A 25,918-nucleotide genomic window follows, 5' to 3' on the forward strand; every position below is an offset into this window, starting at 1 on the left:
AGATAGCCTGTAGCTACTAGGATAACTTAGCCAAAATGAACAGAAAGTTTCTGAAGAACCCTACTGAGCACTGGAAGCAGTAGAAATGCACACAACAGCTGATTCAGAGGCCAGAGTTATAGTTATAGTTTATTACATTTTCTAGACCACTAGACTTAAAATATTATTTAGATCACAGCAGTTTACAATACAATAAAAATCAAATTAAACAGAAAGGAACTCAAAATAGCAAAATAGGAAAGATAAAAAAACAAAGAGACATAAAAAAATCAGCTAAAATTAATCTAAAAATCTAAAGCAGCTTGAAAGGTTTCATCCACACTAACCTCCGGAAGATCAACACTTAAAGGCCAATCGAAAAAAGTTCACCTTAAATAACCGTCTAAACCGGGATAAAGAATGCACTTCTCACAAAGGATGGGGAAGAGAGCTACACAAGGAAGCAGGGCCGGTCCAACCCGGTAAGCAGGGTAAGCACTGCAGGGGGGCGCCTGCCTTCAAGGGTGCCGCTTTGCAAGCAAGCTCTGCTGAGGCTTTTGTTTTTCAGTATCTAATCTCTGCAGCTCATCTCAGTCTGGCTCCAAAGCGTCCCGTCCCCTCCCCTCCCCCCTCCCAAGCAGAGAAATATCCTCCTTGTGTTTGTCAGAGGATGTCACTGCTCCAACTGAATCTGGCTCCGAAATAACTTGTGGGAGCTCAGCTAACCTCTGCCCCTTGCCCCCACCCCTGGTGACAAGTGGCTTCAGGGCAAGAAAGATAGCCTGAGGAGGCTGCAGCACAGGCACTCACTATGCCTGGCTGAGCTCAGGAGCTAAGCAGCAGCATAGTATTCTCTGCAGCCACCCCTTCAACACATTGGGATTCAGAGTGAAACAAGGAGCTGGAATCCAGCCCAGAGAGGGCTCAGAGACAGCACAGCAGAGCCTGGACCCTTGTTTTGTCAGAGACTGCTGTTTAGTGCTGCACCTGACCCACCCTTTTCCACCCCCAACACAGCAACTCACAGGACAGGAGGGCTAGATGCCTGCTTTCAATTCCTAACCACCACCAATCTCCTATATCTCATTCCCACTTCAGTAACTCCTGTTAGTCTGTCCAACTCAGATTGTAGAATATGTTAGTTTATGCTGATTAAGTCTGTCCTAGCTAGATCCTAAGCTGTGCTGGATGGGAAGGCTATTGTGCTGCATGCAGAGTCTAACTTCTTAGAATTTCAGGTTAATTTTTGAAGAATTTGAAGAGGGGCTATCTCTGTTCTACATGTGTGACTGTAAGGCCAAGTGCCTGAATAGGGATCTGTTTATTAGATTCTGAAATTTTGATAACACATTGTTTTTCCTGGTCTGTGTACTAAGTTATTTTTCTTCTATACTGGTGTAATATTTTCAATGATGCCATGGCTGGTAAAAGGGGTTTGTCTACTGTGGGGGCGGAGGCATAGTGATCCCGCCCCTGGATGGGTAGGGGTGCAGACTAATAGACTGCAGGAGGGCGCTAGAAACCCTAGGGTCGGCCCTGCAAGGAAGATTTTTTTTTAAAAGCCCCCTTTCTTGTAGACATCACATGAGTCTCCTTCATTGCAGGGACTGTTAATATCAAGTATAACAAGTATACTATATAGGATTTTCAACTTTGTTGTTTTTCTATTATGATAGTATGTAATTCTGAGGTTATGCCTTATCTTTAATTGACTGTAATCTGCAATGAACAATGTATTTGCGGACAATAAGTCATGTATATTTATAGTAGTAGTAGTAGTAGTATAACATATCCTTAGATCTCAAAGGCCCTAGGAATGGTTTGTTCTTCCGGCTGAAAAAGCATGGAACCTTTGAATTGGCTTTTCTTGCCATCAGATCAAGAATCAGTGTGTCCCACCTATTCATTATCAGTGCAAAGGCTACATGAGAAGGTGTGGAGGAGTAGTCTAATGGTTCTTGCAGCGGCCCGAGAACCAGGGGAACTGAGCTAGATTCCCACTGCAGCTTCCTGTGATTCTGGGCAAGTCACTTAACCTGCCATTGCTCCAGGTACAAAATAAGTACCAGTACATAATATGTAAACCACTTAACCACAGAAAAGCAGTATATGAAATTTCATTCCTTTCCATGCTCCCAGATCTACTGAGTGTGTGTTATGTAAAGCCACCTGGATGTTCTCAACCTTGGCAATATAAGCTTCTGAAACAGCTTGCAAATCCTTCTTGGCTTATGAAAAGCAGAAGTCACTTCCTGGGAGACCACCTCACTTGTGGTTCCTCCTTGCTTGTTGATGTTGCATTGTTGGAGAAACCTTGACTGCCCTGCCCTGAACTATGGAGTACAACTTGGAAAGCACCAGGAGAATGGTTTTGAACTCTAGATAATTCGTGAACCAGGATTTCTCAACTTAGGGCCAGATAGCAAAGGAGTCATGGTCTTGACAGTGAGCGCCCCATCCAAACAAACCAGCATTTGTTGCCACTGTCTAGTAGGGAGTCAAGAGGCTCATTCTCTGAAGAAGGCTATGTGACTAGAGCCACCAATTCATGCTCATCCTGACTTGTAACATCCAAGGAAGTTGTTTGTTGAAGCTTTGGGAGACCATTGATCAATGACTGAGAAGAGAATCTGAAAAGGTCTCATATGGGTATGAGTCCCCATGGGACCAGAATCTACAATGCAATCGGCCTTCTACTGCATGGTGCCATCCTTATGGAACTCATTATCATCTACGCTTCACCTCAAATTGTCATTCCCCAAATTTAAGGCAGCCCTTGACCCATTTATTTAATGCCGCATTTGGAGACACCCAATGAGTGTTACCAGGTTCCTGTGAACCGCGTTCTGCTCTGCATGTCCCCTTCAAATTGTCTTTCTTGGTATAAAATAATGCTGTTCTTATTTTACTATCCTGTTCAACACTGTAGTTCTTTTCTGTCTAAAGACTTGTTTTTATTATAAAAATACTATATACTAATTGCTGTTGTAACCAAACAATTACAAAAGATATACAAGAGATGGATTTTCAGAGGTAAGCTTGGAAGCTTACCTCTGAAAATCCATCTCTTGTATATCTTAAGACTTTGAAAATGACGGAAGTAGGTGATTCACCTTATCTCTATCAATCCCAACAGATGAATTACTCAAACTTATAGTTTACAAGCCAGGAGCTGCCGAAGCACAGTTCCTAGAATTCCTGTTCTTTTTTACCACTAGGGAACGATGAAGCAACTGAGGCCTATGAAATCCAGGGGAAGACTGAATCCACTACATAGATTGGGGTTTAAAGGAGGAATTGTAGGTTAGTGCTAGGCAAAATAAAAATATAAAAAGCAAATTTTATCAAATAATCTCCATAGTCTTTTCCACTTAGTTTTAAAAAATGTGTACCACAGCATTAACAGATTTCGGCCAATCAGAGATAGGCGCCTTTCGCCGATAATGGAAAAAAATATGCGTTTTTAGCGAGAATTTAGGGCACTTTTCCTGGACCCTGTTTTTCCACGAATAGGGCCCCAAAAAGTGCCCTAAATGACCAGATGACCACTGGAGGGAGTCGGGGATGACCTTCCTGACTCCCCCAGTGGTCACAAACCCCCTCCCACCACAAAAATATGCCGTTTCACAACTTTTTATGTTCACCCTCAAATGTCATACCCACCTCCCTGGCAGCAGTATGCAGGTCACTGGAGCAGTTATTAGGGGGTGCAGTGGATGTCAGGCAGGTAGACCCAGGCCCATCCCCCCCCCACCTGTTACACTTGTGCTGGTAAATGGGAGCCCTCCACATCGCCCCCCAAACCCACTGTACCCACATGTAGGTGCCCCCCTTCACCCCTTAGGGCTATAGTAATGGTGTAGACTTGTGGGTGGTGGGTTTTGAGGGGAATTTGGGGGGCTCAACACCCAAGGGAAGGGTGCTATGCACCTGGGAGCTCTTTTACCTTTTTTTTTGTAAAAGTGCCCCCTAGGGTGCCCGGTTGGTGTCCTGGCATGTGAGGGGGACCAGTGCACTACGACTCCTGGCCCCTCCCACGAACAAATGCCTTGGATTTATTCGTTTTTGAGCTGGGCGCTTTCATTTTCCATTATCGCTGAAAAACAAAAACGCCCAGCTCACAAATTGTCGAATAAAACATGGACGTCTATTTTTTCCCAAAATACGGTTTGGTCCGCCCCTTCACGGACCCGTTCTCGGAGATAAACGCCCATGGAGCTAGATGTTTTCGTTCGATTATGCACCTCCACATAAACTAAAAGACACTTTTATATTAGGCTAATATTCTTAATACTGAAGCAAGTTTTAAACTATTGAAAAACTCAAAAACACTAAGATGGAGTCAGCAGTCCAGCAGCGAGAGGGGTGCTATCCAGTCTTTTGCATTGAGTGTCACATGTATGATTATCTCCCAAGTTGGTGAGATGTCATATGTGTGTGCCCGATGCAAAGAGCTCCTACCTCTCAGAGAACGTGTCCATTCTCTTGAGGCTACAGTAGCAAAATTGGTGGAGCTGATGGAGACAGAGAGGTAAATAGAGGAGACCTATGGGGATGTTGTACAGAAGTCCCACCTCCAGTCTGGTAGCCCCTGTGCTACCTTGGAGGGAGGACTCCTAAGAAGGACAGCATCACCCTGGTGAAGTAGGAAATACTCCTGTAGCCAGGACCTGCCCACCAGGGGATGTACTATCCTCTCACACCGAGTAAACGTCTCCAAGTGCTGACCGGGAGGGAAAGGTTAGGACAGCTATTGTAGTTGGCGATTCGATCATTAGGCATATAGATAGCTGGGTGGCTGGTGGACGTGAGGATCACCTGGTGACTTGCCTGCCTGGTGCGAAGGTGGCGGACCTCACGCGTCACCTAGATAGGATTCTAGATAGTGCTGGGGAGGAGCCAGCTGTCTTGGTACATGTAGGTACCAATGACATAGGAAAATGTGGGAGAGAGGTTCCAGAAGCCAAATTTAGGCTCTTAGATAGAAAGCTCAAATCCAGATCCTCTAGGGTAGCATTTTCTGAAATGCTACCTGTTCCACATGCAAGGCCCAAGAGACGGGCAGAGCTCCAGAGTCTCAATGCGTGGATGAGACAATGGTGCAGGGAGGAGGGTTTTAGATTTATTGGGAACTGGGCAACATTCTGGGGAAGGGGGAGCCTATTCTGAAAGGATGGGCTTCTCTTTAACCAGGGTGGGACCAGGCTGCTGGCATCGGCATTTAAAAAGGAGATAGAGCAGCTTTTAAACTAGAAACGGGGAGAAGGCCGACAGTCGTTCAAAAGCACATGGTTCTGGATAAAGGTATCTTTCAAAGATATCACCAAAACAGGGAAGATAGGGTATCCTGATAGGTTGCAAAAGAGACCATAGTAGATCAGGTGTCCTTAAATAAAAATAAAAATCAGACAAAAGATTGCAAATTAATACTGTCAAGTACTAAGCATCATGTAAATACGAACAACAAACATACTTCGAAATCTCTATATGCGACAGTGGCGTAGCCATAGGTGGGCTTGGGTGGGCCTGGGCTCACCCACTTAGGGCTCAGGCCCACCCAACAGTATCACACGTTTAGTGGTAGCTGGTGGGGATCCCAAGCTCAGCTAGCTGAAGACGTCCCCCTAATGGTATTGAAAACACTACTCTCCACGATACCAGCACCTGCTCAGTTTTCAGCGCATACGTACTGCAGACTGCCATGGTGGAAAGAAGCATTTCTCCACCAGCTGAGATATTTTTGTTGGTGGTGGTTAGAGGGGGGGGGGGGGGGGGGGAGAGCACTTGGTGCCCACCCACTTCTTGCCTAGGCCAACCCAAAATCTGTAGTCTGGCTACGCCCCTGATATGCGAATGCCAGGAGCCTAAGAAATAAGATGGGAGAGTTAGAATATATTGAACTAAATGAAAAATGAGATATTATAGGCATCTCTGAGACCTGGTGGAAGGAGGATAACCAGTGGGACACTGTCATACCGAAATACAAATTATATCGTAGTGATAGGGTGGATCGAATTGGTGGAGGGATAGCATTGTATTTTAATGAGAGCCTTGAATCAAATAGACCACACCTCGAATATTGTGTTCAATTCTGGTCGCCACATCTCAAAAAAGATATAGTGGAATTAGAAAAGGTGCAGAGAAGGGCGACAAAAATGATAAAGGGGATGGGACGACTTCCCTGTGAGGAAAGGCTAAAGTGGCTAGGGCTCTTCAGCTTGGAGAAAAGACGGCTGAGGGGAGATATGAATGAGGTCTATAAAATAATGAGTGGGCCGCTGGATGACCGAGGGGTAAAAGGGGCGATCAAGGAAGACAAAGACGTAGCGGAGAGACTGAATGAATTCTTTGCTTCGGTCTTCACCGAGGAAGATTTGGGTGGGATACCGGTGTCGGAAATGGTATTTCAAGCGGACGAGTCGGAGAAACTTACTGACTTCACGGTAAACCTGGAGGACGTAATGGGGCAGTTCGGCAAACTGAAGAGTAGCAAATCTCCTGGACCGGATGGTATTCATCCTAGAGTACTGATAGAACTGAAAAACGAGCTTCCGGAGCTACTGCTAGTGATATGCAACTTATCCTTAAAATCGAGCGTGGTACCGGAAGATTGGAGGGTGGCCAATGTAACGCCCATTTTTAAAAAAGGCTCCAGGGGAGATCCGGGAAATTATAGACCGGTGAGTCTGACGTCGGTGCCTGGGAAAATGGTAGAGGCTATTATTAAAAACAAAATTACAGAGCACATCCGAGGACATGGATTACTGAGACCAAGTCAGCATGGCTTTTGTGTGGGGAAATCTTGCCTGACCAATTTACTTCAATTCTTTGAAGGAGTGAACAAACATGTGGACAAAGGGGAGTCGGTTGATATTGTGTATCTGGATTTTCAAAAGGCGTTTGACAAGGTACCTCATGAAAGGCTACAGAGGAAATTGGAGGGTCATGGGATAGGAGGAAATGTCCTATTGTGGATTAAAAACTGGTTGAAGGATAGGAAACAGAGAGTGGGGTTAAATGGGCAGTATTCACAATGGAGAAGGGTAGTTAGTGGGGTTCCTCAGGGGTCTGTGCTAGGACCGCTGCTTTTTAATATATTTATAAATGATTTAGAGATGGGAGTAACTAGCGAGGTAATTAAATTTGCTGATGACACAAAGTTATTCAAAGTCGTTAAATCGCGACAGGATTGTGAAAAATTACAAGAGGACCTTACGAGACTGGGAGACTGGGCGGCTAAATGGCAGATGATGTTTAATGTGAGCAAGTGCAAGGTGATGCATGTGGGAAAAAAGAACCCGAATTATAGCTATGTCATGCAAGGTTCCACGTTAGGAGTTACGGACCAAGAAAGGGTGTCGTCGTCGATAACACACTGAAACCTTCTGCTCAGTGTGCTGCTGCGGCTAAGAAAGCAAATAGAATGTTGGGTATTATTAGGAAAGGTATGGAAAACAGGTGTGAGGATGTTATAATGCCGTTGTATCGCTCCATGGTGCGACCGCACCTTGAGTATTGTGTTCAATTCTGGTCGCCGCATCTCAAGAAAGATATAGTAGAATTGGAAAAGGTGCAGCGAAGGGCGACTAAAATGATAGCGGGGATGGGACGACTTCCCTATGAAGAAAGACTAAGGAGGCTAGGGCTATACAGCTTGGAGAAGAGACGGCTGAGGGGAGACATGATAGAGGTATATAAAATAATGAGTGGAGTGGAACAGGTAGATGTGAAGCGTCTGTTCACGCTTTCCAAAATACTAGGACTAGGGGGCATGCGATGAAACTACAGTGTAGTAAATTTAAAACAAATCGGAGAAAATTTTTCTTCACCCAACGTGTAATTAAACTCTGGAATTCGTTGCCGGAGAAAGTGGTGAAGGCGGTTAGCTTAGCAGAGTTTAAAAAGGGGTTGGACGGTTTCCTAAAGGACAAGTCCATAAACCGCTACTAAACGGACTTGGAAAAATCCAAAATTCCAGGAATAACATGTATAGAATGTTTGTACATTTGGGAAGCTTGCCAGGTGCCCTTGGCCTGGATTGGCCGCTGTCGTGGACAGGATGCTGGGCTCGATGGACCCTTGGTCTTTTCCCAGTATGGCATTACTTATGTACTTATGTACTTATGTACTTATGAGTTGAACGGGTAGATGTGAAGCGTCTGTTTACGCTTTCCAAAAATACTAGGATTAGGGAGCATGTGATGAAGCTACAATGTAGTAAATTTAAAACGAATTGGAGAAAATGTTTCTTCACTCAACGTGCAATTGGGCTCTGGAATTCGTTGCCAGAGAATGTGGTAGGGGCGGTTAGCTTAGCGGAGTTTAAAAAAGGTTTGGACGGTTTCCTAAAGGAAAAGTCCACAGACCATTATTAAATGGACCATTATTAAATCCACTATTTCTGATATAAGCAGTATAGAATGTTTTGTACTTTTTGGGGATCTTGCCAGGTATTTGTGACCTGGATTGGCCACTGTTGGAAACAGGATGCTGGGCTTGATGGATCTTTGGTCTTTCCCAGTATGGCAATACTTATGTACTTATGAAGCGGGACCTTTAGAGCCTCTAGGAGGAGACTCTGAATCCAGAACCTTGAACATCTTAGTTCTGGGCTCATCCTCTACTCCCAAATGAATGGGAATGGCAGCAACCATTTCCTTACTAATGATGGTAAGAAAAGGCTCTCAGGTAGAGACTTTCTCCTTTCCTGTGGAGAGAAGGGATCAGATGGGATCCTCCTCCAAGAAGTACCATCTGAGACCTCACCGCAGGATGATGGCCATATGGGGCATCAGCAAGAGGAATGGCAGGATCAAGCACCCCAGATGCACTCTGTTGTAGTAGCCCCACCAAAAGCTCATCAAGGTCTGGGTGTAGAGAGGCTGCTGAACTGTCGGGGGTTGATGCAGGCGCATGGTCCTAGCTGCATGGAGACCCACGCATCAATCACCTCTATGGAGGGGGAGCAGTCCTCCTGGCGCTGACGTTTCTCAGGTACTGGGCAATCCCTCAGTGTCACAGAACTCGCAGTACCATGCGTCGATGGTGATCGATGCTTCCTGGGCTTCCCCCTGATGCCGGTCATTGATGCTCCTCGGTGCCAACGAGGACTACTTCGAATCCTCACGTCACCTTCGGGTTGGGTCTAATTCTGACCGGTCCCATGGGGCATGCATAGTGGCTGGCGTCGAGGCAGGTGGAGACCCATGCTATTAATATGGACATGCTGGACATGGACCATACAGTGGTGGAAATAAGTATTTGATCCCTTGCTGATTTTGTAAGTGTGCCCACTGACAAAGACATGAGCAGCCCATAATTGAAGGGTAGGTTATTGGTAACAGTGAGAGATAGCACATCACAAATTAAATCCGGAAAATCACATTGTGGAAAGTATATGAATTTATTTGCATTCTGCAGAGGGAAATAAGTATTTGATCCCCCACCAACCAGTAAGAGATCTGGCCCCTACAGACCAGGTAGATGCTCCAAATCAACTCGTTACCTGCATGACAGACAGCTGTCGGCAATGGTCACCTGTATGAAAGACACCTGTCCACAGACTCAGTGAATCAGTCAGACTCTAACCTCTACAAAATGACCAAGAGCAAGGAGCTGTCTAAGGATGTCAGGGACAAGATCATACACCTGCACAAGGCTGGAATGGGCTACAAAACCATCAGTAAGATGCTGGGCGAGAAGGAGACAACTGTTGGTGCCATAGTAAGAAAATGGAAGAAGTACAAAATATAAGTACATAAGTACATAAGTAGTGCCATACTGAGAAAGACCAAAGGTCCATCTAGCCCAGCATCCTGTCACCGACAGTGGCCAATCCAGGTCAAGGGCTGTCAATCGACAAAGATCTGGGGCTCCACGCAAAATCTCACCTCGTGGGGTATCCTTGATCATGAGGAAGGTTAGAAATCAGCCTACAACTACAAGGGGGGAACTTGTCAATGATCTCAAGGCAGCTGGGACCACTGTCACCACGAAAACCATTGGTAACACATTACGACATAACGGATTGCAATCCTGCAGTGCCCGCAAGGTCCCCCTGCTCCGGAAGGCACATGTGACGGCCCGTCTGAAGTTTGCCAGTGAACACCTGGATGATGCTGAGAGTGATTGGGAGAAGGTGCTGTGGTCAGATGAGACAAAAATTGAGCTCTTTGGCATGAACTCAACTCACCGTGTTTGGAGGAAGAGAAATGCTGCCTATGACCCAAAGAACACCGTCCCCACTGTCAAGCATGGAGGTGGAAATGTTATGTTTTGGGGATGTTTCTCTGCTAAGGGCACAGGACTACTTCACCGCATCAATGGGAGAATGGATGGGGCCATGTACCGTACAATTCTGAGTGACAACCTCCTTCCCTCCGCCAGGGCCTTAAAAATGGGTCGTGGCTGGGTCTTCCAGCACTACAATGACCCAAAACATACAGCCAAGGCAACAAAGGAGTGGCTCAGGAAGAAGCACATTAGGGTCATGGAGTGGCCTAGCCAGTCACCAGACCTTAATCCCATTGAAAACTTATGGAGGGAGCTGAAGCTGTGAGTTGCCAAGCGACAGCCCAGAACTCTTAATGATTTAGAGATGATCTGCAAAGAGGAGTGGACCAAAATTCCTCCTGACATGTGTGCAAACCTCATCATCAACTACAGAAGACGTCTGACCGCTGTGCTTGCCAACAAGGGTTTTGCCACCAAGTATTAGGTCTTGTTTGCCAGAGGGATTAAATACTTATTTCCCTCTGCAGAATGCAAATAAATTCATATACTTTCCACAATGTGATTTTCCGGATTTAATTTGTGATGTGCTATCTCTCACTGTTACCAATAACCTACCCTTCAATTATGGGCTGCTCATGTCTTTGTCAGTGGGCAAACTTACAAAATCAGCAAGGGATCAAATACTTATTTCCACCACTGTATATAAGGCTGAACAGTAGCCTGCTTGAATTTGAGTGTTGAGCTAGGCCTCAATAAAAGGTCAAAAATACAATCACTAAAATGCTTGCAAAAGTATTTTCACTGAGATGCTGGTGACAGATGATTTCCTAAGAGCTTCCAACACAAGCTCATAAGGAAGTGAATGCAGCTTGCTAAGGAACCGAAATATGATTTCACTGTAAAATGGTTTATAGACTCTGCTGATTTAAGGGGAATTTTTAGGAACTTGAACAGGTGGTAAGAAATAAAGCAGAACCTGGGTTACAGGAAAATTATGTTGCAAGTGTAAATGACCTTTGTGGTAAGTAGGGTAGTCAAAATTACTGTAAATGTAAGATTAAGTAAGTTTCGATATTACACTTGCTGAGGCTGTGGAAATTCACTAACGCTGATATAATGAAAAATCACCTTGATCTCTTGTCTGGCAAACCTGATCACCTCGATCATACTCTCCCTCTCACCCCTCAACTCCTTTTTCTTCCTCCCTCTTCCTCTGCTACTCCTCGCTCTATCAAGCACTATTCACCACTCTCTCCTTTACTTGCTCATGTCGGCACGTCTCCTGATGCTCCTGACGCATATGTTGCCCAGCAAGAGTGTTCTTGGTATTTTGCACAACCATGGGCTGATAACCTGGCTGCCTGGTCTGAATACCTCCAGCCACAATCTGCGCCATGGTTCCTTATCCACTGATAAGTTAAAATTGGCACGGGATTTAATTTATTCACATCCCGACCCCAACTGGAGTTCTTTGGTTTTAAGTTATATGAAAGAGAGACTCAAAGTGTGGCAAAAATACGAGAATAAATTTCCACCTGTGCCCCCTTTTCAACCTGCTGCTAAAGTCTTTCCCTTACTGCACAAAATGGTTGGAGCTCAACCACATAAAGAGTATATTCCTTACTCTGCGGTTGATCTCAATAGCCTTGTCCAACAATTACCTGAGCTTACAAAAGGAGATAATAAATGGATACATAAATTTACTGAGTCTACTTTCGGTACTACTCTTGCTGTTGGAGATATTAAGGCTTTATTAGGCCGTCTTCCTCATACAAATGCCACCGATTTGTTTACACAAGCTGGTTATCGCCACATTATTGATGATAGCAGCTATGATGGCAATCCCTTCTCAATCATTGAAGCTAACCTTTTTGCTGCCATTCGTAATCGCTTCCCTACTCGTAAGAACTTTTCTGTCCTTACCTCTCAATGGTGGAATCCAGACACAGATCCTATTGAAACTTACATACTCAAACTACAACAGTTGTACTATGATGAGACTGAAGAGAGATTTGACGTTTCTAACAGTCTTCCTATTTTTTATCATCTCTTTAAAGAGACCCTTCCAGCTAAAGTTAGAGAAGGGTTCTCAAAAACCATGGCCAGAAATGAAGGAACACATTCTGCACCACTGCAGAACTTCAGTTAAAAATAACCTGAATAAAACTAAGGACATGCAAAAGCTCCAAGCCCATCTCATGTCCCTGCAAAGAGATCAGCTTAAAAGCCATAAGTCCAGTAATTCAGATGCAACTTTCCTTAGCCCTGCCAGCTCCAATTCCAGCACTATTTCAAGCGGTGCTGATTTTTATCCAACTACCTCTTCTCCATACACTATATATATGGATAGTAGTGCTAGGGGACCTTTTAGGGGGCACTTCAGAGGTAATATTCAGAATCCCCATGGTAGACAACGGGCTAGAGACTTCCTTACAGCTCCATATCGTGATTACAGCTATCACCCCAGTCCATGCTGGACATGGACCATATATAAGGCTGAACAGTAGCCTGATTGCATTTGAATGTTGAGCTAGGCCTCAATAAAAGGTCAAAAATACAGTCACAAAAATGCTTGCAAAAGTATTTTCACTGAGATGCTGGTGACAGATGATTTCCTAAGAGCTTCCAACACAAGCTCATAAGGAAGTGAATGCAGCTTGCTAAGGAACCGAAATATGATTTCACTGTAAAATGGTTTATAGACTCTGCTGATTTAAGGGGAATGTTTAGGAAGTTAGGGGAAGTTTAGGAAGAAAACTGAGAAACATGTATTGACGAAATAGCATGTGATTAAAAGGGTATAAAAATGACAGTTGTAATCATTAGAAGTTAGAGAAGTAATGCCAGAGGAATCGCTTCTTTGCGGCCCGGCTACCCTCTTATATGAGAATTGCTTATGAATTATTTTGACTGATTTATACTGATTTGCTGTACCATCTAATCTGAAATAATCATATGCCAGTGTACCTTTAATTGGTAAGTTTAACAAAATGCTTATTCTCATGTTAATAATAGCCTTCTGTGTCTGACTCTCCTTCTTTAGTAATTTGTAAGGCATTCTATTAGCTGCAGTGGTGGACACTGTAAGCATCTGTATAGAACTTTGTTTATTTTACCTGAAGGAGGGCAGACAGTTTGGAGTAAATTCAATGCGATGCATGGTGTATGGGCCTCGCAGCCATGCAGATAACAAGACGCTGATGCCGATACCAACCTCTAAGAGTCTTCAGAACTGGCTCCAAAAAGTTTTTCTCGTTGAGCCTCACTGGCCAACTACTACTACTACTTAACAATTCTAAAACGCAACCAGGGTTACGCAGCGCTGTACAGTTTAACAAAGAAGGATAGTCCCTGCTCAAAGGAGCTTACAATCTAAAGGACAAAATGTTACGTTGGGGCCGTCTAGATATCCTGAATGGAGGTATAATGGTTAGGTGCCAAAGGCGACATTGAAGAGGTGGGCTTTGAGTAAGGATTTGAAGATGGGCAGGGAGGAGGCTTGGCATATGGGGGAGTTTATTCCAAGCATAGGGTGAGGCGAGGCAGAAAGGGCGGAGCCTGGAGTTGGCAGTGGTGGAGAAGGGTACTGAGAGGAGGAATTTGTCCTGTGAGCGGAGGTTATGGGTAGGAGCATAATGGGAGATGAGAGTAGAGAGGTAATGAGGGACTGCAGATCGAGTGCATTTGTAGGTAAGTAGGAGAAGCTTGAACTGTATGCAGTACCTGATCAGAAGCCTTGAGGAGAGGGGTGATATGGGCATATCGGTCCTGACGGAAGATAAGACGAGCAGCAGAGTTCTGAACGGATTGAAGGGGGGATAGAGGGCTAAGTGGGAGGCCAGTGAGGAGTAGGTTGCAGTAGTCAAGGCGAGAGGTAGTGAGAGAGTGGACGAGTGTTCGGGTGGTATGCTCAGACAGGAAAGGGCGAATTTTGCTGATGTTATAAAGAAAGAAGCGGCACGTCTTGGCTATCTGCTGGATATGCGCAGAGAAGGAGAGGGAGGAGTCGAAGATGACTCCGAGGTTGCGGGCAGATGAGACGGGGAGGATGAGGGTGTTATCAACAGAGATAGAGAGAGGAGGGAGAGGAGAAGTGGGTTTGGGTGGAAAGACAATAAGCTCGGTCTTAGCCATGTTCAGTTTCAGGTGGTGGTTGGACATCCATGCAGCAATGTCAGATAGGCAGGCCGATACTTTGGCCTGGGTTTCCGCAGTGATGTCTGGTGTGGAGAGGTAAAGATGGGTGTCGTCAGCATAAAGATGATATTGGAAACCATGGGATGAGATCAGCGAACCCAGGGAAGAGGTGTAGATTGAAAAAAAAAAAAAGGGTCCAAGAACAGATCCCTGAGGAACTCCAACAGAGAGCGGGATGGGGGTGGAGGAAGATCCATGAGAATGTACTCTGAAGGTGCGTTGGGAGAGATAAGAGGAGAACCAGGAGAGGACAGAGCCCTGGAATCCAAATGAGGACAGTGTGGCAAGAAGTAAATTGTGATTGACAGTGTCAAAAGCGGCGGATAGGTCGAGGAGGATGAGGATGGAGTAGTGACCTTTGGATTTGGCAAGGAACAGGTCATTACAGACTTTAGTGAGTGCCGTTTCTGTCGAGTGTAGAGGGCGAAAGCAGGATTGAAGCGGATCGAGGATGGCATGAGAGGAGAGAAAATCAAGGCAATGGCTGTGAACGGCACGTTCAAGTATCTTGGAGAGGAAGGGTAGGAGGGAGATGGGGCGGTAGTTGGAAGGACAGGTAGGGTCTAGTGATGGTTTTTTGAGAAGTGGGTGATATGCATGAAGGTGTCAGGGACAGTTGCAGTGGAGAGAGAGAGGTTGAGGATATGACAGATGGAGGGGGGTGACAGTTGGTGCAGATGGGATCAGAGGAACAGGTGGTGCATTTCGAGGAGGAAAGAAGGTGGGTGGTTTCCTCCTCGGTGATATCAGGGAAAGAGGAGAAAGAGGCCTGGGTTGGTTGGTTGAGGGAGTGGGTTAAAGGGTGAAGAGGAGGAGGTGGCTTCGTAGTGAATTCGAGGTTGATCTTCTGCACCTTGTCACGGAAGTAGTCAGCTAGTGATTGAGGAGAGAGTGGGGGGGTGGGAGCAGAGGGCACTTTGAGGAGGGAGATAAGGGTGGCGAAGAGACGACGAGGGTTGGAGCCGAGAGAATTAGTCAATTGGGTGTAATAGTCCTGTTTGGCAAGGAATAGGGAGGACTGGAAGGAGAATAACATGAATTTGTAATGAATGAAGTCGGTATGGGTGCGAGATTTCCTCCAGAGGCGTTCAGCAGATCGGGCGCAGGAGCGAAGGTATCGGATGCAAGGGGTCAGCCAGGGCTGGGGATTAGTACGCCTTGTGAGACGGGAGATGGATGGTGCAAGTGTGTCCGGGGCAGTGGAGAGAGTGGCATTGTAGGCAGAGACAGCCTTGTCGACAGACTCGGAGGACATGATGGAAGGGAGGAGATTAGAGATACAAGAGGATAAGGTGGGAGGGTCAACAGCCTGGAGATTCCTGAAAGTAGTGGTTAGTGTTGGGCGGGACTGAGGGGAGGGTGATGAAGTGTGAAGGTGATCAGGTGATGGTCTGAGAGAGGAAGAGCAGAGGCACAGAAACTGGAGGGTGAGCAGGTAGAGGAGAGGACGAGGTCAAGACAATGGCCAGTTTGGTGAGTAGGGGTGGTGGAGCTCAGCTGGAGGTTGAAGGAGCATGTCAGAGTGAGGAACTGAGAAGCGTAGGAGTCGGATGGGTCATCAGCGTGTATGTTAAAGTCTCCAAGAATGAGGGACGGAGATGAGGGTTCAAGAAAAATGGAGAGCCAGGCATCGACGTCGGTAAGGAAGGAAGGGAGGGACTTATCGGGGGGGGGGGGGGGGCGTAAATGACTGCAACTCTGAGTGGCAGCGGGTAGAATAGACGGATGGAATGAACTTCAAAGGATGAGAAGCAGTGAGACTGCGGTAGGAGGAGGGGTTGAAAACTACAGGAGGGCGAAAGTAGAAACCCGACTCCTCCTCCGTGGCCAACTGGGCGGGGAGTGTGGGAGAAGAGATAACCTCCATGGCACAGGGCCGCGACTGAGGCAGAGTCGTCGGGGGTGAGCCAGGTTTCAGTTAGGGCGAGCAGTTAGAGGGAACGGGAGATGAAGAGATCGTGGGTGAAGGAAAGTTTGTTGCAGACCGAGCGGGCATTCCACAGGGCACACCAGAAGGGAGGGAAGATGGGGGGAGGAGGGGAATAGAGATGAGATTGGAGACATCCCGGAATCGTTTGCATGGATAGGACGAGGACAGATGTGGGGGACCTGGATTGGGATTGATGTCTCCCGCGGATAGCAGGAGAAGGAGCAAGAGAGTGCGGAGGAGGGTGGGGGAGGTAGGGCGACGAAGGCGGGATGCACTTAGGAGGAATGGGGATGGGTTAATAGCTAGAAGGAAGTAATGAAGGTTGAGAGCTAGGAAGGAGGAGGGGGATAGGAGAGATGGTGAGGTGGTGAGGGACGGGGGTGGGTAGGGTATTGTAGTAGTGAGCAGGACGGGAGAGGACATGGATGGGCAGTGAGTTTCTGTGGTAGGCAGCGGTAGGGGGAGGGGGAAAAGATTAGGAAGGGACAGGGCAAGGAAAAGAATGTGTATAGGGGCCATGAGTAGTGACTGAGATGTTAAGCAACAGATAGAGTAACTGGGAGAAAAATAGATGTAAAGAGAAAAATGCCCCGCACGCCGTTAGGTGCGCGGCACCTAGAGCGGAGGCCCTAAGTGGATCAGAGTGGACCTGGGAGTCACCCCGGAGAAGGCTGAAAGGATATGCAGATGAGCTGCAAGTCCTCTACAGCACCTGAAAGGCAGCTGGTGGTAGAGCTGGGCACCTCTCAGCTGGGGAAAAGGCTTACCAGGGGTTAGGCTGAAGCCAGCATTCCTCCCCCTGAGGGTCGCCTGATCCTAGCAAAAAAGCACCTGGAAACTCAGGGTACTTGGAGCGAGGGCCCTGGGAAGATTGGGGTGGACCTGGGAGTCACCTCGGATACAGCTGTGAAGAAATGCAGAAGGGCTGCAAGTCCTCCACAGCACCTGGCGGGAGCACTGGGCACCTAGAGCGGAAGGCCTGAGTGGATCAGAGTGGACCTGGGAGTCACCCCGGAGAAGGCTGAAAGGATATGCAGATGAGCTGCAAGTCCTCTACAGCACCTGGAAGGCAGCCGGTGGTAGAGCTGGGCACCTCTCAGCTGGGGAAAAGACTTACCAGGGGTTAGGCCGAACCAGCATTCCTCCCCCTGAGGGTCGCCTGGGTTCTTTACTTCATGTGAATACAAAGAACACAGTTAGAAGGGGTATGTTCATGCCCCAAACACTGAAGACACTAAGAATAGATGTCTTTGCCTGAGATGGTCCTACTGCACCGGCTACAACGCATGAAGCCACTGGAAACCTTTGATTTCCAGGAAAAACAGTCATGGCCAAATCAAAGGACTCAATGGTGCATAAAATGAGCGGGCAAAGCACAAGAAAAAAGATGGGAAAGCCCAACCAGAGTGCAGGCCTAAGTGAAGCCTACTGAGCAGGGCAAAAATAACCTAAACCATAGGGGAAAGGGGAAAAAAGGAACCTCAAAAAGAAAAAGGCAAAAGAACCAGGAAGACACAAAAAATATGCTCTCAAAGAAATCCTGAACCAAGCTGGGAGGAGTGGTAAAAATGACGTCCTCTCACCACAGGAAAAAAGAACTGTGTGTCCCGTGCTCTCACAGTGGGTAGAAAGGCACTTGCGTGGTGAAAGTATGGTGCGTGCTCCTAAAGTTCCATTTGCTTTTTCAAGCTCTGGACCGGGCAACACGGAACACGTTACCCACATGTGAGAATTATTGGCCTGCATGTCCTCAGAGAATACTCCTTCCCCTTACACATGGAATTTCTATCCATAATGATTCCATGCTGCTGTTTCATGTAGAATGTTTATTTTGTTTGATTCAATTCTTTCTTTAACATATAGCGCAATCTTCCTCCAATTTGATCCACTATCATTGCGATACAATTTGTACCCTGTTAACAAACTGTCCTATTGATTGTCCTCCCTCCACCAGGTCTCTATTATATCTACCTCATCATTTAGTGTTGTTATGCCTCTGTATCGCTCCAAGGTACGACTTGAGTATTGCGTTCAGTTCTGGTCGCCATATCTCAAAATGGATATACTGGAATTAGAAAAGGTTCAAAGAAGAGCGACCTAAATGATAAAGGGGATGGAACTCCTCAAATATGAGGAAAGGCTAAAGATGTTTGGGCTCTTCAGTTTTGAAAAAGAGATAGATGGGCGTGTCAAGATGGCGGCGGAGTCGGATGCTGAGTGAAACGCTCTTGAGAAGCTGTTACGGGAGTACACTTTTCTGCCTCAGAGATGCCACATACAAAACGAAAAGCGGTGGTGAGGACAGTTCCCCCGCCTCCCTCCACCTCAGCCAAACATTGAGCGATTCCTCACCGCTTCCCTGACGAGAAGGGAGCCAGATCCCATAGTGTTGCCGACTAGAGAAGAGGAGTCAACGCTGGGAGAGGAAGTCTCCCTGTCACCTCCATCGAATATACTTCCTCCATGTCCGGCGTCGACTGCGGAGTTGGGGGCGATTCAACAACCCACCGGAAGTGTGAGGAGTGAGACGCCAAGTGAGGGACCAACTCTGCAATACACGCTGTGCTCCGAGGAGATTCCCTGTGAGAAAATGGAGATAAATCTAGAATCGATTTGGTGGATGCTGAATAAAATGGACAAGACATTACAAAAGACTTCAGGTGAAGTAGCTACCTGTAATTCTAAAATGGAAGAGTTAAAAATGACTGTTGAATCGGTAAAGCAAGATCTGGCTATAAAAGTTACCAAAGTGCAACAGGAAGTAGAAATGCTTGAAAAGTTTAGAGACGTTGTGATAAAAGATAATACAGAGTCTCGCCGAAGGATTGAAATATTAGAAAATTATAATCGACGATTAAATATCAGGTGCTTAAACTTTCCTAAAATCCCAAGCTGCACTTCATTGGATCTTTTTAAGAGATATTTAACCGAAAATTTGAAATTTCCTCAAGAAGCGATACCGCCTATAAATAAATTGTATTATATTCCTAGTGCAAAAAAGGAAGAAGGAGAGAATATGTTACCAAAAGATATAAATTTGGAAAATCTTTCAGATTTGCTGGAACATTCGTTAAACGAGAACTCTGAAAGAGCTACTCTTATTGTCTCATTAGTATTTGAACAAGATCTTAACGCTATAATGAAGATGTACTTTAAAAATAACAAAACCCTCTTTGGAGGCGGAAAAGTTTGGATCTATCCTGACGTCACAAAACAAACTCAGCAAAAGAGGAAGATTTTTCTAGCAATGAGAAAAAGAACTGTGGAGTTGGGGGGTTCTTTTCTATTGGCTTACCCATGTAAATGTTTAGTAAGGCTGAATAATACTAAATATACATTTTATTCACCAGAACAGCTAAAATCTTTTCTGGATTCGAACCAAGTATGAAATAACAACGGAATAGAAATGTCAGGAAACGCCGTATTGTTTATTAAATTGATTTTCCTTAATAATCTTCTCATTTATAACGCCCCCCCCCCCCCCAGGCTTTTTGGGGTCTAAGGAAGCCTCTAAACATGATATACTTATTTTTCCATTATATTATTTAGAAATTGGGACTATGTATAATTTGTTTGCAAAAGATTGTTGGAAATAAGTTTTAAAATGTTTCCTTTAACTATGGCTGTATCTCTGAGACAAGAAATTCTTGATCTCAATTATAAAAATAAATAAATAAATAAAAAGAAAAAGAGGGGAGATATGAATGAGGTGTACACAATTCCAAGCGGTACAGAACGAGTAGAAGTGAATCGATTTTTTTTTTGTACTCTCAAAAAGTACAAAGACTAAGGGACTCAATGAAATAGGAGGAAATATTTTTTTTTCCCTTAATGAATAGTTAAGCTCTGGAATTCTTTGCCAGAGGATGTGTTAACAGTGGTCAGCACATCTGGGTTTAAAAAAAGGTTTGTACAAGTTCCTGGAAGAAAAGTTCATAGTCCGCTATTGAAATAGACATGGGGAAGCCACTGCTTGCCCTGGGATTGGTAGAATGGAATGTTGCTACTATTTAGGATTCTGGCAGGTTCTTGTGATCTAGATTGGCCACTGTTGGAAACAGGATACTGGGCTGGATGGGCCATTTGTCTGAACCAGTATGGCTATTTTTATGTTCTTCTTTTCTCTTCCCTCACATTTTTGCTCTTATATTTCTCTTTTCCCACATGCCTTCTCCTTCATAAGACTTTTTTCTGTCCTCTGAATTCACTAGTTGAGTTTACCTGTCATTTCACAGTTTCTACTGCCTCAAACTCCTTGATCTAGTCTTCAGGTCATTTCCCTCTGACTAGCATCTAAAAATAAGAACTGATTCCCCATAGAAATTATTAGTCCAATGGTGGTGGTGGAGGTGGGGCGGGGGGGGGGGGGGGGAAATCTTTAATTGAAAACTTGTCTCTCTTTCTTAATGATGACTGGAGCCATGTGACACATATAATATCCTTAAGAAGAAATAGCATTGGAAAACATATTGGAGAAATATTCAAAGGAAGTCCTGAAAGCTCAGTCTCCAAATTTACAAATAGTACCACAAATGAAGTCTTACCAGCATAAATAACTTGGTCTTTTAACTTTAAAAGACAGAAATAACAACTGAGAGCACACACTAACAGGATATCAGCAACTACTCACTGTGATTTTACTGCTGAACATTTCCACAGAGATTTGAACCATGGTACTTATCTCACAAGCAAATATGTTTGCACCACTTCAGGAGATAATGGCTTTGTAGCATAGAGATTTCCTTCTATGCATAACTAGTTGTTTATTTCTGAATTTAATAAAACAGATGCACTTTGGATAGAAGCTCTACACAAGATTATATATGTGGCCCGCTGAGTGAATAGGTACCAAAAGTGAGGTATACAACAAGATAGAGGGATATAAACTGCACAATCCTGCAAAACTTTAGCCTCAGGTATGGACTAATGACATCTTTGAAAAATGAGAAACATTTTTCAATACAAAAGTAATTAACCCCAGAAATCACATATTCCACTTTAGGTACCTGCAGTTTTTAGGCTGTATAACATGAAAAACATCAGTCGTAAAAATAAATAAAAAAAATTGCATAGTCCCATTCTGCTGACCCTACAGTATACAAAACTTTTACAAGTGAAAGTTGCCCCTCCAAACTTTTATAGTCTTTATCTCTGTTATTTTTAACCTCACTTGTGGTACCTTTTCGCTCAGTAGGTCACATATTGTTATTACTATTAGGAGTATTAGGAGATATTACTTGCCCTCTGTGGTAGAATCTTATCTGCCATCTTTCTTCTCTTCACACTGTAAAAAAAGGATTAGATAATGAGGTTAGTGCTGAAAGCCCATTTAACAGGTAAGATGATCAGGTAAATTTATATAACATGTTTTTAATTGATGACTTATACTAGTACATTAACCATTATAGAGAAAAAGAAAAAAAATACACTATAATTCTTTACAAGAGATGTCATTGGATTCCAAACTTTCAAAATATACAGTAAGTTTGTATACAAAAATTGTCATCAAGTTTAACCATATCAACTTTAAACCACTTCAATTTTCCCCCTCCCCCCCAAACCCCACCTTCCAACCTCACCCCTTTCCCCTTCCTCCCTCCAAGAACAAGCAGATCACCCAAATCCTAGATTAACTATATGTACCCTTCAAAGAAGTGAGGAATCAAGAGTTCTTAGTTTCCTCACCCTATAATCGCTGCATCCCATCCCAACTAAACCTCCCTCACCATCCCCTCATGTCCAATGCCAGCTAATTGGCTTTGTATGGTCCTGCATTGATTTACAGATTCATATGATTCAGAATTAAGCTTCGTGCTTGTCCAGGTAGCGATTGAATATACGTTTCCCACACCAACCAAAAGAGTTTTTTCCGCTTTGCTGTGCGGTAAGCATCACGGGCCTCCATCATTATGAGCGCACGTAAAGCATTTCTCCAATACTAATACGAAGGCGCAGTGTTCTGTGTCCAATATTGCAAGATACATTGTTTTGCTACCACACTAGTTTCATATAACAAAATTCTTTCTGCCTGTCCAAGGTTATTCCCCCTCCCTGTGCGACCCAATAGTATGTCCCTGGGAGAATGATGTAATAGTTTGTGTAATAGTTTTATTTATTTATTTAGATTTTGCTCACACCTTTTTCAGCAGTAGCTCAAGGTGAGTTACATTCAGGTACTCTGGATATTTCTCTGTTCCTGGAGGGCTCACAATCTAAGTTTGTACCCGAAAAGGCTCCACAGTCAGCAAAACTTTCAGGAAGTACTGACAGTGATTTGGCCCGGGAGGTCAAATGTACCAAAATATCATCAGCAAAGGCTGATATTTTAAATTGAAAGGGTCCCGTGGAGGGGCATAATCGAACGCAAACGCCTATCACTATGGGCGTTTATCTCCGAGAACGGGTCCGTGAAGGGGCGGGCCGAACCGTATTTTCGAAAAAATGGACGTTTTTGAGCTGGGCGTTTGTTTTTTTTTAGGGATAATGGAAACTAAAAACGCCCAGCTCAAAAACGTCCTAATCCGAGCCATTTGGTCATGGGAGGGGCTAGGATTCGTAGTACACTGGACCCCTTAATATACCAGGACACCAACTGGGCACCCTGAGTCAGTGCGGTGGACTTCAGAAAAAGCTCCCACATGCATAGCTCCCTTACCACAGGTGCTGAGCACCCAACCCCCCTCCCCCAAAACTCACTACCCACAAATGTACAACACTACCATAGCTCTTAGGGGTGAAGGGGGCACCTACATGTGGGTACAGTGGGTTTTGGAGGCCTCTCATTTACCAGCACAAGTGTTACAGGTAGGGGGGGGATGGGCCTGGGTCCACCTGCCTGAAGTGCACTGCGGTACCCACTAAAAGTGCTCCAGGGACCTGCATACATGCAGGCCTCTAGGACTGGTTGCTGCTGTATAACACTGGCACACCAGTTTACACCTGAAGACTAATCTCTCCGAAAACGTCCTTTGTTGGAATAAGCACGCTTACTCACAGTTAACTGCAGAGGTTGTGCCCCACTGGCAACGAGTCTCCCTGGTACTGAGATTAGCAGTAGGTCAGAGCTGGCAGAATGCTGTACAATGCCCTCTTTCAGCCACATTCAAGGTAAGAACTAAGTTCTCTAACGTGGCTAACACATTGAAGGGATCTAAAACTGGCTTACAAAAATGGCCACTACCTCATGGACTACCGGAAACAAAACTGGACATACTCTGACCCAGTAGGCAGGGGAAAAAGCACCATGGGAGAAGAGCCTACCAACTACCAACATTGTGAGACTGTAACACAAGCTAATGAAATCATGGAGCCGAATACCCTACACCCACCACAATGCAATGCTGATGTGACCCTGTAGTGCATCCAAGAGCCACATCTGACCCAGGGAAAGGCTATGACAGGATCGAACACATTCTGCTGTCATGGAGGTGGGTACGGCATTTGAGGCTGGCATAGAGGCTGGAAAAAAAGATTTTAAAGTGGGGTTTTTTTTGGTAGGAGGGGGTTAGTGACCACTGGGGGAGTCCGGGGAGGTCATCCCCGATTCCCTCCAGTGGTCATCTGGGCAGTTGGAGCACTTCTTTGGGACTTGTTCGTGAAAAAAAAGGGTCCAAAAAAAGTGACCCAAAATTGTTGTCAAAACGCCTTTTTTTTTCGATTATCAGCTAAAGACGCCCATCTCTCCTCGGCCGACAACTGCGCCCCAGTCCCTCCTTCACCACGCCTCCGACACGCCCCCGTCAACTTTATTCGTTCCCGCGACGGAGTACAGTTGGAAACACCCAAAATCGGCTTTCGATTATATAGATTTGGGTGCCTTTGCAAGAAAAACGCCCATCTCCCGATTTGGGTCGAAATATAGGCGTTTTTCTCTTTCGATTATAAGCTGGATAGTTACTCCTTTGATCTCTGAATTCCTCAATATCTCCCGTATCAAGGGGTCTAACGATAAAGCAAACAGGGGTGGACAAAGGACAGCCCTGACAAGTTCCCCGACAAATTGAAAAGGGTGAGGAAAAAAGGCCATTTATCATAACTCTGGCTGAGGGGGTTTTATACAAAGTGTGTATTGCTGTGGCAAAAAGTCCCCCAATACCATATTTCCCCAACACCCCAAACAGGAAATCCCAGTTGACCCTAGTGAAAACTTTCTCAGTATCAAAACTGATCAATAAGAAGGAGTCCTGTTGTAGTGAGCGTACCTACTCCAAAGAGGCTAATATCTTCCTAATATTCTTAACTACCTGTCTCCCCTTAATAAATCCCACCTGAGGGTCTGCTATAACAGTGGGTAAGACTCCCGTCAATCTGTTCGCCAGAATCGTTGCCAATAATTTTGCTTCCTAGCTTATTAATGATATAGGTCTATAAGATTCTGGGCGAGTAGGATCCCTCCCTGGTTTAAGAAAGACCATAATTTCTATTCGAAGTGACGCAGGCAGAGATGCAGGCATTAAAGAATGCTGCCAGCGGTAGTTTAATATCTGATACTAGGAGTTTATAGAACTCCGCTCTGTAGCCATCCGGTCCCGGTGCTTTACAAAGGGCACTGTTCCTTATTGCTCTCTGTATTTCTTCAGAATCTATAGGCCTGTGTAGAGCTACCGTCTGAGTCTTTGAGAGTTTCGGCAGATCTAAGCTGTCTAAATAGGTATTAGGATCCAGACTCTCAGTTGTGCCTGCCTCCTATAATTGAGCATAGAAATTATGGAATGTCTGCAATATATCTGAGTCAGTGTGTACTATCTGTCCAGAGGGATGAAGGAGCGAGAGAACCTTCTGCAGACCCTGTTTTTGCCACACCAGACGGGCTAGGAGCCGACCGGGTTTATTACCATACTTATAGAGCTGATATTTAAAATAGGCAGCTGATTCCCAGCCCTCTGGTGCAATAATTCATTCAAAGTGGTCTGACTAGCTAGAAGCTGCACCCTCAGGAAGCTGGTCAGATTTCCCCATACGCTCTGTGGAGTTTTACCAAGTTCCACCCCAATCTAAGAATGTCATTGTCCCTCCGTTTTTTTTTTTGCACAGCAACAGGCAATTATCTCTCCCCGCATAACAGTCTTGGCAGATTCCCAATAAAGCACATGGTCCTGGCAGTGTTCCCAATTTATAATATTTATAATCCGCCCACTTTGCTCTAATATAAGCCAGAAAAGTCTGATCATAATGGGAACATCCACTTTCTCTATGTGGACTGAGCCCTGTATGGCCAGGTCCACAAATATGGCCGCGTGATCCAATATTATTGTGGGGTCTATGTCTGCAGCTTGAACTTTAGAAAAGCTGTCATTATCAACCAAAAGACAATCAATTCGTGATTGTGTTTCATGCGCCCTAGATAAATGGGTGTAATCACGAACCTCCGGGTGCAGTACTACTACTACTACTTAACATTTCTAAAGCGCTACCAGGGTTACACAGCACTGTACAATTTAACAAAGAAGGACCAGTCCCTGCTCAAAGGAGCTTACAATCTAAAGGACAAAAAGTGCAGTCAGTCAAATTGGAGCAGTCTAGATTTCCTGAATGGAGGTATAATGGTTAGGTGCCGAAAGCGACATTGAAGAGGTGGGC

At 45.1% G+C, this 25,918-nt stretch overlaps 1 protein-coding gene across 1 annotated transcript in view; it reads right to left on the reverse strand.

Annotated features, from left to right (window-relative positions):
• SMARCD2 (SWI/SNF related, matrix associated, actin dependent regulator of chromatin, subfamily d, member 2) overlaps positions 1-25,918 on the reverse strand; it is a 234,228-nt gene that overhangs the window by 71,434 nt on the left and 136,876 nt on the right. Inside the window, exon 3 of the mRNA XM_030221750.1 lies at positions 21,581-21,623. Coding sequence (XP_030077610.1) covers positions 21,581-21,623 — 43 coding nt within the window. The remainder of the gene's footprint in view (positions 1-21,580; positions 21,624-25,918) is intronic.

Source organism: Microcaecilia unicolor, chromosome 12, assembly GCF_901765095.1.
Source record: "Microcaecilia unicolor chromosome 12, aMicUni1.1, whole genome shotgun sequence".
Taxonomy (NCBI): domain Eukaryota; kingdom Metazoa; phylum Chordata; class Amphibia; order Gymnophiona; family Siphonopidae; genus Microcaecilia; species Microcaecilia unicolor.